The 16,238-nt window shown below is 60.1% G+C and overlaps 1 protein-coding gene across 1 annotated transcript; it reads left to right on the top strand.

The window, feature by feature from the left end:
- The first annotated feature begins 1,168 nt into the window (after positions 1 to 1,168).
- DES (desmin) lies at positions 1,169 to 6,587 on the top strand. Its single transcript, XM_033064830.1, has 9 exons — positions 1,169 to 1,798; positions 3,261 to 3,321; positions 3,504 to 3,599; positions 3,687 to 3,848; positions 3,934 to 4,059; positions 4,750 to 4,970; positions 5,105 to 5,154; positions 5,436 to 5,518; positions 5,640 to 6,587. The coding sequence occupies exons 1-9, from the start codon at positions 1,248 to 1,250 to the stop codon at positions 5,679 to 5,681; spliced, it is 1,392 nt and encodes a 463-aa protein (XP_032920721.1). The 5' UTR covers positions 1,169 to 1,247; the 3' UTR covers positions 5,682 to 6,587.
- Positions 6,588 to 16,238: the final 9,651 nt, after the last annotated feature.

Below are 16,238 nucleotides of genomic sequence, written 5' to 3'. Positions count from 1 at the left end.
AGCTGTCATGGGTTTGTGCAAGGCTCTGAGGGTCCTTGACCTGGCCCACCACTTGTCCAGGAAGCTGTAACGGGGATTTTCAGACAGACTTGGAAATATCCCATTCTGGGAGTTTCTGTGCAGCTGGGCTGAGCTTTCTCATCCCCAGTGTACTTCCTAGAAAAGGAGGAGACTGAGGAGACAGGGCAGAGCCTGCTGTGCCTCGGGATAATCTGGGGATCACATTCTGCTCTTAGGGTGATGGGGATCAGAGAGGGGCTAGGGCTGCTCCAGGCAGGATTGCCGTCCAGCTGTGCTCTCCACACACCTGGAGCAAGAAGGGTTAACAGAGTGCCTCCCCCACTATAAATACCACGTATGTATGTTCCACACCCCACGAGTATGAGCTGGGAAGGCTATTTTGGTTGAGTGCCTGCTGCTTTGGGAATGTGCTGGAGCGAGGACAGGGGCTGACGTCATCGTCACTGGGGTTCAGACCAACACCTGCTCGGGGTCACTCAGCAGCACTCCAGAAGCACCCACACCCTGGCCAGTGCTCAGGCCCCCATGTCAGAAAGAGAGTTCGGGTGGTGGGTCAGTATAAGCACTCTCAGGGCAGGGGTCCCCTCACACAAACCCCTCTCCAGGGCCCATCCTTGATCAGTTTTTGATGGGGGGGCTGGAGCCTGGCTCCCCACAGAGATCTGAGCCTGGTGCTCTCTTGACAGTGGGTGAGTCAGGGCATCATCAGGGGCCATGTGGGGTACTCAAAACCAACTTGGGGACCAGGGCTACATGGCATAGAGTTTGGCTCAAGGGAGTCAAGTGATGTTGTGAAGGTTCCCTTGTTTCCCTTCATGGCGTCAGTCTGTCAGGCTGTCTGTCTGTCTGTCCGGGCCCCCTGTGGGTGGCACTACATCCTGATAGGGGGTTCACCAGCAGTCTGCCCCACTTCCTCCCCTTGCACCCCCAGGGACGGGGCAGAGCAGTGGGGGCCCAGTGTCAAGGCCTCACCAGGGAGCTCTGGGGGTGCCCCGAGGTCCCTGTCTGCCGGGGGTGTGGGCAGGTGAGGGGCAGTGGGCGGGGGCTGCCGGCCGTCCCCCCCGCGGCAGCATCCCCGGCTGCCCGGCAGCAGGAGGGGCGGGTGATGTCAGCAGGATACAAATAGCGGCGCGCGGTCCCTTCCCGACGCCTCTCCGAGCTGCGCCGGCCGCTCGCCAGCCCTCTGCCTGCTCCCTGCTCCGGCCTCGCCTCCCCACGCCGCCACCATGAGCCAGTCCTACTCCTCCAGCCAGCGGGTCTCTTCCTACCGCCGCACCTTTGGCGGCTCCCCGGTCTTCTCCCGAGCCTCCTTCGGGGGCAAGGGCAGCAGCGGCAGCTCCGTCACCTCCCGCGTCTACCAGGTGTCCCGCACCTCGGCCGTCCCCAGCGTGTCCACCTTCCGCACCACACGCGTGACGCCCCTGCGCTCCTACCAAAGTGCCTACCAGGGTGCCGGTGAGCTGCTGGACTTCAGCCTGGCTGATGCCATGAACCAGGAGTTCCTCCAGACCCGCACCAACGAGAAGGTGGAGCTGCAGGAGCTCAATGACCGCTTCGCCAACTACATCGAAAAGGTGCGCTTCTTGGAGCAGCAGAATGCCCTCATGGTGGCCGAGGTGAACCGCCTGCGGGGCAAGGAGCCCACCCGCGTGGCCGAGATGTACGAGGAGGAGCTGCGGGAGCTCCGGCGCCAGGTAGACCTGCTCACCAACCAACGGGCTCGTGTGGAGGTTGAGCGTGACAACCTGCTCGATGACCTGCAGAAACTCAAGCAGAAGTGAGTGGTGGGGGCTCTGGAGAGTCCCTGTGGGCATTCATCCATGCATCTCCATCTCTAGGGGTGGGTGGGGGCAGAGCTCGCCCTGGCAGCCCCTCAGGTGCTTACTGCTATCCTTGTGCTTCATGCTCAGAGCCCATCATAACCCCAGTACTCTGTCTCGCTTTCTGGCTGCCCAGGCAGCACCCAGAGGGTAGAGTGGCTCCCACAGCAGGAGTGCCTCTATTCCCTCCCTTGCAGTAAGGCTGAGACTGGGCTGTAACATCACAGGACACCCAGAACTGGGAGATTAGAGTGAGCCTCAACCTGGGGTCCAGATCTCTGCTCACACTGGGGAGGGCTGCTGGGCCCATGGATGAGCTGAGCTCTGTGGGATAGATGGACAGACAGATGCAGTCAGGCAGGCAGAAGTGAGGGGACAGATAACCCAAGGAGGGTGCTCCATCAGCTCCAGACATGAAGCGGGGAGGGAGGGGAGGAAGCAGCTGCACTTCCACAGGCCAGAGATGTTCCAGGCCTGCCGTGAATGTCCATGGTGCCCTGTGAGCAGTGGGACACCCCAGAGATGCTGTGGACCTGGCTGGTGCTGGGGGAGAGAGTGGGGATTATCCTCAATGGTGGCCAGGCTGAGGAAACCCCCAGGGACTGATGAGCAAGGGAACCTGGAAGTAGGGGCAGATACTGAAGGGGAGCTGTATGTTCTGATGATGGTCTGCTCCTTCCCTCCTGGACCCTGTGTCCTGGGGACACCATTTCCTTGGGGGACACAGCCCACTGCCTCCTTGTGTAACCCCAGCCACCTCCACAGACTGCCAGTGCTGGGGTCCTCCCTGGTGCTGGGGAGCTGGGGTGGTGGCATGAAGGAACTCTCTGTGACAGGAGAGGAGCAGGGCCCAGAACAAATGGGTGTTGGGTTTCGGCCACCCCATGTGCCAGCACCACCTAGGCGCCTCCATCTCCTCCCTGCTGCCTTTCCACTGACATGCATCCTGTGGTACTGTCCCCTTCCTTGATACAAGTCTGGATCTTCAGCCCTAACCTGAGTCTCCCTCACAGCAGTCCCCACTTCACATCCCATCCCACCCCACAGCATTGCTGAAACCTATCCGTGTTCCTGCTCTCCGTGGGATAGCTCAGCTGGTTGCCATCTCTTGGACCCCCATGTCAGATCCTGCACCCTGTCCCCCCAGCTGCTGGTCACTCTGCCCTATAAGGGCTGGGGCAGTGCGCGTGGCACTGAGCTGACCTCATGTCTTTGTGATCCCTCCGGCGTTGACTATAATAGGGAATGGGAGGAAGAGCCCCTGGCCCCCCGCCAGTCCTCTGCTGCCTGCCGGGAACACAGGACAATCTGTTTTCTTCATACCGGGCCACGCTGGGCTTAAGGACGGCTTGGGGGGATGTCACCACGGAGGGACAGAGCTTCCCCCAGACCCCCCTAGCCTCCCTTCTCTGCCCACAGGCTGCAAGAGGAGATCCAACTGAAGGAGGAGGCTGAGAACAACCTTGCTGCATTCAGAGCTGTGAGTACTTGCCCCTTAGTGTGGCATGGGAACCCTACCCTCCTTCCCACACCCATCTCCCCCCAGCAGCCTGACCCCAGCACCAGGGCATGGTCCCAGACACAGCTTTGCACCTTCCAGCCCTTGTGCTCTCCCTGCAACCCCCCACTATCCCTCATTGTGTCCCTCTGTGTCCCTCCCAGGATGTGGATGCAGCCACACTAGCACGCATTGACCTGGAAAGACGTATCGAGTCCCTGCAGGAGGAGATCGCCTTCCTCAAGAAGGTGCATGAAGAGGTAGGTCACAACTGGCACCCTTTTCCAATGACACTCAGGGGCAGGGAAAATGGAGTGGGTGCCTGAGATGTCACCTTGTCCACGCAGGAAATCCGGGAGCTGCAGGCACAGCTGCAGGAGCAGCACATCCAGGTAGAGATGGACATCTCCAAGCCGGATCTGACAGCTGCGCTGCGGGACATCCGTGCTCAGTACGAGAGCATTGCTGCCAAGAACATCGCCGAGGCCGAGGAGTGGTACAAGTCCAAGGTGCGGGAGGCAGCAGGGTCTGGGCTGGCCCTGGCAGCAGGTTCCATCTCACTGTCCATGCCTACTGACCATGGTCTCTCCCCAGGTGTCTGACCTGACACAGGCAGCCAACAAGAACAACGATGCGCTAAGGCAGGCCAAACAGGAGATGCTGGAGTACCGGCACCAGATCCAGTCCTACACCTGCGAGATTGACGCCCTCAAGGGCACGGTGAGCTGAAGGCAGCACTGGGATGATTCCCAGCTTCCCTGCAGGGACCTGCTGCTCTGAAGCTTCTCAGGGACCTCTGGGACATCTCTGGAGTGGGGGGCTCTTCCCAGGTCTCTGAGTTGCTGCCTCAGAGGGCCTTGTACCCCACATGTGGGCTGCACCTCCCCTAGCAGTGGCTTGGGCTCCTGAAAAGTGTTTTGGCAGAGTCCTGGAATTAAAGTGCAGATTGTAAAATGTGACCCAGCCTGGAAGGCTCCAGGCAGGCGGGCACAGGGCTCAGGGTGTCTGATTGCAGGTTGGCAAGGTGGTTGCAAACAAACAGGGCACAACAGTCCCATTCTGGCACAGTCATGGTCACAGGAGTCAACCAGCAGTCACCAGTGCCACCCCCAGGCAGCCATCCAGTGCTTCTGCAGCTCTCTTGCTAGGGTAGGATGGCTTTACTGTGGGACCTGGGCACCAGGCTGCTGGGGTTGCCCGATACGTGCCCAGCTTGCCCCTGTGAGACCCTGCTGCCCAGTGCTGGGCAGGTGGAGGGTTATAGTCACTCATCACGGACCCACATCAGCTGAACCCGGCCTAGGGCTCACCACAGCTCTCCCCAGGTTGCGCTGTCATCCCCAGTTCCCCCGCTATGTGATCCCTGGCTCCTCTGGGTTCCCCCCTCTCTGAGCACTCCCATCTCTCCAGAACGACTCGCTGATGCGCCAGATGCGGGAGATGGAGGAGCGCTTTGCCGGGGAGGCCGGTGGGTACCAGGACACCATTGCCCGCCTGGAGGAGGAGATCCGGCACCTGAAGGATGAGATGGCCCGACACCTGCGTGAGTACCAGGACCTGCTCAATGTCAAGATGGCCCTGGATGTGGAGATCGCCACATACCGCAAGCTGCTGGAGGGCGAGGAGAACCGGTGAGTGGAAGGCGGGGCAGGACATGCTGAGGGGACCAGCAGGGCCAGTGTTTTTTTGGGGATCCAAATTTGTGAGGACACATCTGAGGACTAGGGCTGGCTGGCACTAAGCTTTCCCCTCTCTGTTCCCACAGGATCAGCATCCCCATGCACCAGACCTTCGCTTCTGCACTCAATTTCCGAGGTGAGCCTCACTCCATGAGGAGGGGGGACTGGGACGAGTCCTCTGGGTTCCCCACTTTCTGGGCAAATGTCCCTCCTGGGGGGTTGTAGCCAGGCTGGTGGATTGGGGGACACACAGGTGCCACACAGAGCCCCTGGTATGAGGGCACTTGTTCGGGTGTTGCTGTGAGCTGAGGGGGGTTGAACCAAGGCTGCTGAAGCTCCTCAGTGACCCCAGCCCCATGGCTGTGTCCCTATACCACCTGTCCCTGTGATCCCATCCCCTGTGTCCTCCCCCTGCAGAGACCAGCCCAGAGCAGCGGGGCTCCGAGGTGCACACCAAAAAGACCGTGATGATCAAAACCATCGAAACCCGTGATGGGGAGGTGAGCGCAGGCTGGCACTGGAGGGTGGTTGGGAGGCAGGGGACCGAGGATAGCGCCTGTCCCCGCACTCGGGGCTCTGGTGTGGCACGGCATGGCGTCTCACGGTGCCTCTCTCCCGCAGGTGGTGAGCGAGGCGACTCAGCAGCAGCATGAAGTGCTGTAGAGGAGGCTGCTCCAGCAGCCCACTGGCACCTTCTGTCCCTGCCTCCGTCCCTCCGCCATGCCCCCCTCCTGCCCCCCACCTCGCCTCTCGGCGCTCCCCCCGCACTGCCTGAGGAGTCTCCCCCATGCAGCTGCCTCTGGGCCCCCCACACCCCCTAGGCTCTCTCCTCTGGCTTCAAAAGGCTCGCTCTGCTTTAGCAGCTTTGCAGCGGCAACGCCAGCGTCAGGATCAGGCCAGGGCCGGGGGGCGGCAGGAGGGAGGGACGGGACAGGTGGGAAGGGATGGGGGGAGCAGGTGGTGGCCTGGGCCAGCTCCATGGAGAGCCGGACGGTCCCAGCAGCGGGTTCTGGATCCCTCCACAGGCCCCTTCCCACACTGGGCACAGGCTTGGGGTTCATCCCACACAAGTGGGGACCCATTTCTTCCCCCAGCACCGCCGGCCCCCCTGGAGCTGGCACTTCTCCAGGGGCATGGTGGCGATGCTAGGGATGAGGAGAAGCTAGGCATGGTCTGGGCTGAGCCCCCTATTCTCTGCCCAGCTCAGAGCGAGGGGGCCCCCAGCCTGCGTGTCCCCCCCAGCCCAGGGGGGCTCGGGCCCTTGGCTCCCCCCGGCCCCAGAGGCAGCCCCGTGGGGCAGAGGAGGGCAGTGCCCGCCCCTCCCCGTGGCGGGGACCCCCAGCAGCAGGAGGCTGCACGGGGCCAGGCTCATCAGCCGAGAGGGTACCCGTAGGTGGACACAGGAGAGAGGAGGAGTGAGTGGAAGGGAGAGAGGGGGGAGAGAATGAGAGGAGCCGGAGAGAGGCCCGGGGGGCCAGGGCAGGCATCCCCAACCCTCGCCCCAATGCACCCCCACCCCACCACGTGTATGAGACTCTTCAGGCGGCTGAAATAAACAGCGGAGCATCACCCTGTCGTCTCAGTGCATCTCTGGGGCAGAGAGGGGATGGGATGGGATGGTGGGGAGGCAGCACCTCGGGGAGGCATCACAAGGGCTAGGTGGATGGATGAGCCAGCAACTCTTTGGGCTGTCTCCTCCCTAGATTGCTGGGCCCCCCTGTGTCTTTCACACTGAAGGTTCTTGAGCATTTTGCTGCCTGAGGCGGTGGGTTTCCCAGGTGCACTGGGAAAGTCCTGCCGGGACAGTGACAGCTAAGCCCTGAGCAGGTTTGAAGGGGCTCTGGGTGATGGTCCTGTACCACCCACACACACACACTGGATCACATACCCTGTTCTGGTGGCTTTCTGCTCCACAGACACATCCTTTTACCCTCACTTGGGACCTACCCAAATCCACATCTTTTCCAAGCCGCTCCAAGTGTCACCAACGTGCAAGAAAAGCCATCCTCATCCCTAAGCAACCTCCTGCCCTGCACCCTGTGAGCATCAGAACCACGACCCTATGGCTCGACCTCTGGCCTCAACCTGCTAACACTATATGCTCTCTTCCAACACACATGCCTCTGGCTCTGCGGTCAGGTTGTGGGCATCTTGGCTTCAGCTCCTTCATCCCAGCAATGGGGGATGCTGCAATGGGGGAAGAGAGAGTTGCACTTGGCAGGGGGTGATGTTTTAGGAAAAGGCGTGTGCTACTGCCAGCAGTGGGGAATGGGTTGGGGGCGTCCCTATGGAGAGCTGTGAGGTGCTGGATCTCAAGGGATATCTCCAGCAGGTGGCCCTGTGACATCGAGGACAGTCCCCAGGTTGTCTTGGGTTGGGATGACACCTCCCTTCCTGCTGGCCCAGGCTGGCTGTGCCAGAGCTCAGCCCCTAGGGGCAAGTTGAGGACAAAACATTCCTTCACCTGCAGAGCAGGGAAGAGGCTCCAGGCCTCTTTTGGGGCTGGCTCAGCCACAGCTTGGGTCTAGCAAGGCATCCCACTCTACTGTGGCCCAGCTATCCAAGCTGGGAAATCCTGGGATTTCCTCCTTGCTAGTGATGCTCCACTGATGCTGGCACCCTTAGGCTGGTGGCAATGGGCTGTGCCAAAGCCGTCGGCGCTGGCCTACAGCTGGGAAGTGTCGTGTCGCTGGCGTCCTGCTCACGCAGATTTACAGCCGCTGGCGAGGGCGGCTGGGGCCAGGTGCCGAGGCACTGCCATAGCTCCAGGAGATGGGGAAGCCCTGCCTTGCCCAGGGATAGCCAGGCAGCATCTGGCACAGACCATCCCTGACTGCTCGCTGGTGGAGCCCGGCGTGTGGCAGCTCCCACAGGGTGCCCCAAAGCCGAACAGCTCCAGCAGGGCTGGCCGGGAGCCACACTGCCCAGGGCAGAGGCAGGGGCCCAGTGAGAGAAATGGAGTCTCCATGTGTTTGCAGCCTTCTGGACAGGGAAGATTTGCGGTGATCAGGGATGCTGGGATCCCCGCCTCTGCTGTCTGCTGGGAACGGAGCTAAGGGACCCTGAAGGGCTGGCTCCTGCCCGGGCTCCTGCGCTGCAGGAAGCATGACGGTGTCCTTTCCCTCCACATGCCGTCAGGGTCTCTCGCTGACCTGATCCAATAACACTGCCGGAGAAGGGGAAGCGGGGGAGGAAGGCTGGGTCCCCCCCGAGCCTCTCAGCTAATATGGAAAGGTGCTGGCCCTTTTCTATCTTTGCAAGTGGAGCTGGGCTGCAGGGACGGGGCAGCAGGCGCAAAGAGGGGGAGCCCAGCCAAGGAATGTGACATATCAGAGGCAGCTGCCACTTCAGGAGAGGGGGCAGAGGGAGCGCAGCTCGCCGGGGGCTGCGCGGGACGGGACGGGACGGGTGAGGGGGGGGACGCCACGGCCCCAGCGCGGGGACGGCTCGGCGAGCGGGCAGCACCCGCGGGACTCGCACCCCGGCCGGCGAGGAGCAGGTGCCGAGGCGCTGGGCGGGCTTGGGGGTGCAGCAGAGCACGGGGTGTGAGTGCCGCGTTGCACCGGGCGCTTGGTGAGTGGCGGCTGGGCGAGCAGGAACCCGAGTCTCAGCCTAAATATAGTCTCTTGCTTGCCCACAGTGCTGCGACCTTTGGGGCTGCGTTTGGACTGGGGGGTCGCCACTGCCCCCAGCGCCCCAGTCAGGCACCCAGCACCCCCAGACTGCAGGCAGGGGGAGAAGAAGGGCACAGCGTGCTGGTTTGGGGTGGCAGGGGTCGTGGGTGGTGGTGGGGGAGCTGCAGACTATGCACCGGGCGCAGGGACGCAGTGGCACGAGTAGGGCTGGTGGCGAGCCTCGGGCAGCCCCGCCGAGCCCTGGCATCCCCCCGAAGCGCGCCAAGGTCACAGCAGAACCGGGGCCGGCCCAGGAGGGCTCAGCTCGCCTGGCAGCACCGTGTTTTGTGAGGAAACTGAAGAATGCAGCGATCGGCACCGGCTGTGACATCCGGCTGCGGGTGGTGGTGGTGGGCAACCCCCGGCCCAGCCTCCGCTGGTACCGAAACGAGGAGCAGCTGGACCAGGTTGGGGACGAGTATGGCACCCTCTGGATCCGAGACAGCAAGAAGGAGGATGCTGGTGTGTACACATGCATCGCTGAGAACGAGCAGGGAGAGGCCATGACCAGTGCTGTGTTGGCCATCATTGACATGGAAGGTAAGGGTGACGTGGCCACCAGCACGGCCGTGCTGGCACGGACCCTGGCACGGGTTTGCCGAGGGTGGCAGCAGTGCTTTGCAGGTTCTTGCTGCAGTGCGTGCCCTGGGGCCTGACAGGGCTGCTGAGCTTTGCTGTGCCCACCCTGCTGCAGGCTGGGGTGCCCGGTGCCGGCAGCACTGGGGTGGCTCTCCAGCCCGGAGAGAGCATGTGGCTGCAGTACCCGCTGCCAGGCCAGGCTGGGTGCCAGGACTGGGCACAGAGGTGTTGGGAGCATGTGATGCCAAGCCTGCTCGGGGCAGGAGGAGAGAGAGAGAGCGACAATGAGAGAAATATGGGGATTGGGCACATGGTACTGGTGGTACCATCCACCACAGCCACCAACATGGTCCTCAGTACCCCCCACGGGCAGAACTCCCCTAGCATCACCATAATGACTTTACCACGTACTGGAAATGCACTGGGTGAACTGGAACACCAATGGGGCTAGGAGGAGGAGCCTAACGTGAGAGGTGGAGCTGACAAGTAGGTGGAGCGTGTGCCCTGCAGTGGGCGAGACCTGGTGGTTAATCAGCCGAGGCAAATTAACAAGCATTTGCTCATCCCTATGGCAGCTCTTCTGCTCATCACCATCACTCCTGGGTGTAGCAGTCAGAGAGGGAGTGCACGGAGACTGCTGCCCTTGCGTGGGTGGGCTTCATCCTGCAGGTTTGGGGCTCAGCCCCCTCTGCCCCATCATCATGGAATCATGAATCATAGAATTATTTATGTTGTAAAAGGCTTCTAAGATCATCAATCCAACCCTTAAGCCAGCACTGCCAAGTTGGCTGTTAAACCATGTCCCTACGTGCCACATTTACGTGTTTTCTGAATGCCTCCAAGGATGGTGACTCCACCACTTCCCTGGCCATTCTGTTCCAGTACTTGACAACCCTTTTGGTGGACAAATTCTTCCTCGTGGAGAATGGATGCCGCCTCCCTAGGATATTGAAGGTCTGAGTGTTGGGGAGTGTGGAGGTGGGTGGCACTGCTCTGAGATGTGAGATGTGCTGTCTGCATGGGGACAGTGAGGACAGGGAGTGAGGGAAGCCACACTGAGCCCTGAGGCTCCAGGGCAGGAGCTGCACCTGGGACTCTGCAGCACACCAGAGATGCTTCACCTTGAGCAGGGGACTGGATGACTGTGGCAGGTTAGAGGGAGCCTTCACAATACTGAAGGGGAGCACTCAGCCAGGAGTCTGGAGAAGTGGTGTTTGGAGGATGGAGGAAGGTTTATGTGCAGGCCAGAAGCCTGGTGGGGCAGCAGGAGGAGCAGAGAAGTGTGCAGCAGGGGTTCTGCCCTGTAGTGAATCTGTGTGGAGTCACTGTGCATCACATTTTTGGGGACCATGGCACGGTGCAGTTGGATGTGGGCTGAAGTGTGTGCAGAATGGGAGACATGCACTGCTCCGGGGGAGGGGCAGCCTGTCCTGGGTGGACAGCAGGGGGGTCGCCCTCTTTCCATGCTCCAGTGTGCAGCTGCACCTTTCCATGGCCACACTAGTCTGGGCCCCACTGCTGCTGCCCAGCAGCACAGCACAGTCTGATTTCCCCAGGTGCCCGTTCCCGTTGTGCTGACGCACTCTTCCCTGCTCCCAATTCCCAGCCACCAGCCTTCACCACCGCCTTTCTGGGGCAGCTGAGGGAGGGACGGAGCAGCCAGGATTGCCTAACCTGCAGTGTGAATGTCACCCTGTCTTGGGCACTCCTCCCACCAGGCTCTTAGCCATGGATGCAGCCCCATTGAGCAAACAGCCACCCATTAAGGCATCCCTGGGCCACAGACACCTCTGGAGCTGTGCAGGCTCTGGGGTACTGGGTTGAGCGAGGAGCAGGGCAGCCCCTGGTGTGGCTTTGTCACTGTGGCAGCACAGAACTGTTGTTGTGGTGTGCTGTGGCAGTCCCAAGAGGGTGCCACATCCTGCCACTGGACATGTCTCCAAGGATCATGGAAGTTTCACTCATAGCTCTGCCATCCTTGTACTGGGAAGAGACACCCCATCCTTGTTCCCTGGGGCACTCTGTGACCTAGGTCATCAGCCACTTATAGGGCAAGAGGGATATGTGCAGGGTCCCCAGGCAGGATAAAGTCTTTCCCTGGACTTGGGACCCCAGGCTCCTGTGTCTGGAGGTACTGGAATGCCCTTGCTCCCTTGGCAAGATCAGCTCTTTCTCTGGACTTGGACTCGGGGTCCTCTGTGTCTGGAGGTGTTGTGGTGTCTTTGCTCCATCTGCCTTCGATGGGTAGTGGTCTCTGGTGGGCACAGAACCCCTCTTCTCCCTGCTGCACTGCCAGGCTGAAGACCTCTGTGGGGCCAGCACTGGCTCTCTCCAAGGTGTCTCAGGTCCTTGCTAGGGGCATGGGGGGGCTCCATGCTGCCCATCTCTGTACTCAGCCTGGGAAGCTCCTCCTGCACCAGCTCAGCAGTCCCCCTTGCTCACAGAAGCCCGATTTAGCTCCTCTAATCTCTTGCCCTGAATCTGTCGCTCCACCCCACTAATGATTTTCTCCTGCTCTTCTCCCAGGTTCCCTGAATGCGTCAGTGCTCACTGTGGGGAGTGGGGAGAGCATAAGTGGGGCTGGCCAGGCAGCCAAGTGCAGGGGCTACCAGGGGGACACCATCCCCACCCTCCCACGCTGTTCCCCCTGTGCCCCACTGTGGTGCAATACAACATTGCCCCTCTCCTGCTGCAGGTTCTCCCTAATGCCCCAGCTCCATAGGTGCAGGTGGAGTGCACTGACCCTGCTCACACCAGCACCAGGCTGGTCTAGGGGCTTCCCAGGTCCACCCAGGGAACCTTCCAGCCACCCCTGGCCCCTACCACAGCTCTATTGCTCCTAGACTTGCTAAAGCCTTTATCACCTCTTGGCTGCATCTCCTGAATTTTTTCCCTGTAAACTGGATTAAATCACCTCTCAAGAACCTGAGCTAATCTCCTTATAGAGTCCAGCCCTCGTTCACAGTGCCAACACTGTGCCTGATCCTCCCCACCCAGGCTGCCTCTCATTTCAAGGTTGGATGTGTCCATCTTGGGCTCCCAGTGCAGGGTTTTGCTCCATTCGCCTCCACCTGCACTCAGCAATCAAACTGTCTTGGAGCCTTTCCTCTGCCCAGGAAACAGCCTGCACTGCCTGGATTTGGGGGCAGGAAAGGGGGCAGAAACTTCCTGTGTGTGATGGCCCTGCACAAATGCTTCCTGTGTGAGGAGTTGCAGTGGAGCAATGTTGGCATAATTATTCAGCTGATGGTGCATGGCAATGGTGATGGAGCCCACTGGAGATGGCTGTGCTGACAGTGTCCCTGGTGGCTCAGCATCTCTGGCCATTTATCTCAGTGCCTAATTTTAGTCCCATAATTTGCAGCACCGTGCCCATGTTTAATGCCAGCTGCCCCAGAGTGGCTCCCATCTCTGCCCCCATCCACCTGGGTAGGGGGCTGGTGTGGTGCCCATGTGTGCCAGATTCCCATCCCAGGGTCTGTCAGAGTGAAACGTCTGCTCCCAGTGAGCGGGGTGGTGAGTGCAGCTGTCCAGTCAGTCACCTCCACCCCTGCCCTCTCGCCTGCTGCTGGAGGGTTATTTTTGCTGAGGAATGTGCCATCCCCTTGGATTCTGGCAGGCTGCAGGGCTTGTGTTACAGGCAAGAGGCTGAAACCCAGGCCTGCAGTTGGGTAAATATAGCACCAATATTCGAGACTGCACGAGGGGACAACAGCCTCTTCCTCCTTCCAGGGCTGCCCATCACTCCCATTGCCCTTCCTGCCTCCTGACACCAGTTTGCTGGCTTGTGCCATGGCATGGTAGCACTGGGAAGGGGCTGGTTGCTTCCACCTTGCTTCCTTCACTCTCGCCTGCTTTCCCCCACAGCATGCAGCCCATTACTCCCAGCTAGGGGATATGCCAGAGGTTGGCAGGGATGTAATGCCTCATGCCATCCTGCTCCATGTCCAGCTGCCCAGAGCCAAGGTCACATTTCTGTTTTGCATCCCTGTGTTCTGCCTGCAGTGAGCACTGTGTGCTCAGACATCCTTCTTGTGGCAGCAAGGAGGTGAAGCTGGAGAGGGCATTGGGGTGTCCCAGCACTTGGGAGAGGGTGTACAGCACAGCACTGTTCCTCCACAGGGAGCAGTCAGAAAGACACTGTGGTGCTGCCCTGCCTGGTAACAAGGGACATTCGGCTGCTGTATTTATTTTCCCTGGGGACAGAGTTATGGAAGGTCCCCACCTACCCAGGCTCCCAGCACATCCCCACCTCCCGCCGGCCATCCCCAGCAGCTCCAGGAGGTGCAAACGCATGAAAGATTCATGCCCAGACCTCCTCCTACTCGAGATGCTGCATGTACACACTGCCATCAATTATTCAAGCACTGAGACAAGGGGGCTGCAGGCTGGGACCGGGGGCAGGGGGCTGGTGCCAGGCCAGAGCTGTAGTACAGGGTCAGGATCTGTGCAGGGCAGCTGGGAGGCCGAGCATGGTGTGGAGGGCTGTGGTTTTTGGAACAGTGGAATTAATGCTGCATTTTGAGCAAGTGTTTGCTGTCTGCTTTTCTTGGGGCTGAGGTGTGTCCAGCAGGCAAAGCTGGAGCTTGGTGGCAGTGGGGCCACCTGCTCCAGGTCTGCTTCTTGTCCATGCCACAGGTGCACTGGCTGCCATTCTCTGTCCTAGGTCCCTGACCTGCAGAGGAGCAGGGCATTGTCAGGGCTGCCCCTGGACTGGGGAGGGCAGAGGGGCAGCCCTAGCTGCAGGTGGCCATCACCTCCTGTAGGATGCCTTCTGCAGTGACTTCAGCTTTGCCCTGGAGGGGGAATTTGCAGGTGCTGCTGCCACTGAAAAGGACTTGTGGTGCCTACAAGCACAGCCTCTTGGAGGTGACCCAGCTATTCCCAGGGGTTCAGCATCTCTGAGACAGCCCAGAGTCACTCCTGAAGCTTTTGCTGAGGCATGGCTAGAGAGTCACAGTTGCTGGGAAGAGCTGTGTGCCCAGCCAGCCAGGAGCTGTGACCAATGGGCAGCAACTGTAGGATAGTAGGAGGATATACAAGTGGCTGTGTTTTGGCTGGACAAAGGTGGTCCTCTCTGGGGACATCTCTGGGGCTGTCCTTGTGGGTGCTTTGGTGACAGCACCCTTGCCGTGGCATCACTGTGTGACAAATCCAAGCATTGGTGCTTCTTCCCAGCATCCCTGAGGAGTCTTTTAATCGGACTAGAGTGTGAAAAGAAGGCACAGGCTGTGTGTCTGCAGCAGGACCACAGGCAGACACATACAGGGTGAGTGTACCTGGCAGGGAAGCCCTGGGTGCAGGTACCCTGACATACATGAGCCCCACAGTTCACCTCTTTACCTAGCTCTGGCTCAAGGGTACCCATTTCTGTCCCCACCCAGGGCTGGGGGAGGGCAACAGAGACCTCTGTCTCTGACAGGAGATTCCCTTAATGCCAGCTGTAGCATTTGTAGGACTTGTCTGACGTGCAGGGTCTCCACGGAAACCCCGCAGCATCACTCGAATTGTGGGACTGACAGAAATGTTGTATAAACAGCTCCTTTTGTACTGGGTAATTTGCAAGTTATTATGGAGCCATGAAAAGCCTCACGTTTGGAGTCATGAGCTGGGAGGGGAATCAGAAAAAAGCTAGCAGAGCTGCCAAGCGTCATGGGGAGCGTGATGCCTGTGAGCAGCTCCTTGTGGAGCAGCTGGCTCCCCAGGGGACAGGTGAGCAGCACGGGGACAAGCGCTAGGTGGGGAGGCCTCCAGCAGCGTCCCCAGGGATGCTCTGCAGTGGGAAGGGGAAGCTCAAACAGCCTCTCCAAGGACCTGGAAAGGGAGCTGATGAATGCTGCAGGGCTTGGTGAATTGATGAGGCAAGGTATCGAGAACTATGGGGCACCAAGGGCTGTGGGGGCATGGCATGTAAGACAGGACCTGCTGAGGCTGTGGGGCTGGGACTGCCCCTCTGGCTTGTTTGCAGCATCACCCAGAAAACTGTGACAGGGATGGTCAGCTGGGGAAGGTGTGCCTGGGTTGTGCCAGCACCCCAGGAGCACTTAGAGGTCTTAATGTCCTGACCAGCCTCACTGGGGACTCCCACCCACAGCTTCTGTCCACATTCCAGGAGCCCCAAAGCAGCTCAGTCCTGGGCACAGAGTCCTGCTCTGAGTTGTGCCATGGGTCTTTGCCCCAGCATGAAGGGAGGTTGCATGTGTGTCATGACACATGGACAGGGACAGCAACCTACCTTCCCAGGTCAAGCTTGTCTCCCCATCAACCACAAAGCAGTGATGCCATGCCAGGGCTGAGCAGTCCAGCTCTGCAAACCCCTGTGGGTCCTGAGGCACCTGGGGGGCAGGGTACAAAGTTTGCCTTGGCACCAGCACTGGCACTGGAGGCTGAGTGGTTGTGGGGAACTGCAGTGAAGCGCTGTGCCCATATTAGCTCCTGTCCATGTACAGCTGTTCTGTGACCCACATCTGTGTCTTGACAAGGGGATCTTTCTGCATTACTGATGACTGGAGGATGTGGGGGACTGAGCAGGAGCTAACAGAGTGATGATGAGCCTATATCTTGGCTGGGCAGTGCAATGGCACTGCAAATGTGCTGCTGGGTGTAGGGTTGTGGCAGATGTGGCACTGGGGCTGTCCTGTTCGGGAACGCTTTGGGGACAGCACACAGAGTGCAGCTGCGTTGTGTTGTTTCTATCCCAGTTGGTCTGCATGAGGGGGCTGTAATAGGGGTCTGTGTCCTAAGAGAGAAGTGTAACCCCTATCCTGGGCAGTGGGGCAGGATGGGCAGGTGAAAGGGAACAGTGGTACAGATGCACTGCATGGCGGAGCGCTCGGACCCCTGGCTGCCGCGAAGACAAAGCCAGAGGTGGAGAGACCACGTACCCGCCTCAGACACGCCCTCTCCCTCCCCTCTACGACGGTGGCCCTCGCCCCCCGCCACCTGTGCCCTGGCTGTCCCCCACCAC

Source organism: Catharus ustulatus, chromosome 7 (genome assembly GCF_009819885.2).
Source record: "Catharus ustulatus isolate bCatUst1 chromosome 7, bCatUst1.pri.v2, whole genome shotgun sequence".
Taxonomy (NCBI): Eukaryota; Metazoa; Chordata; class Aves; order Passeriformes; family Turdidae; genus Catharus; species Catharus ustulatus.
This window is presented reverse-complemented; position numbering and strand designations above follow the sequence as displayed.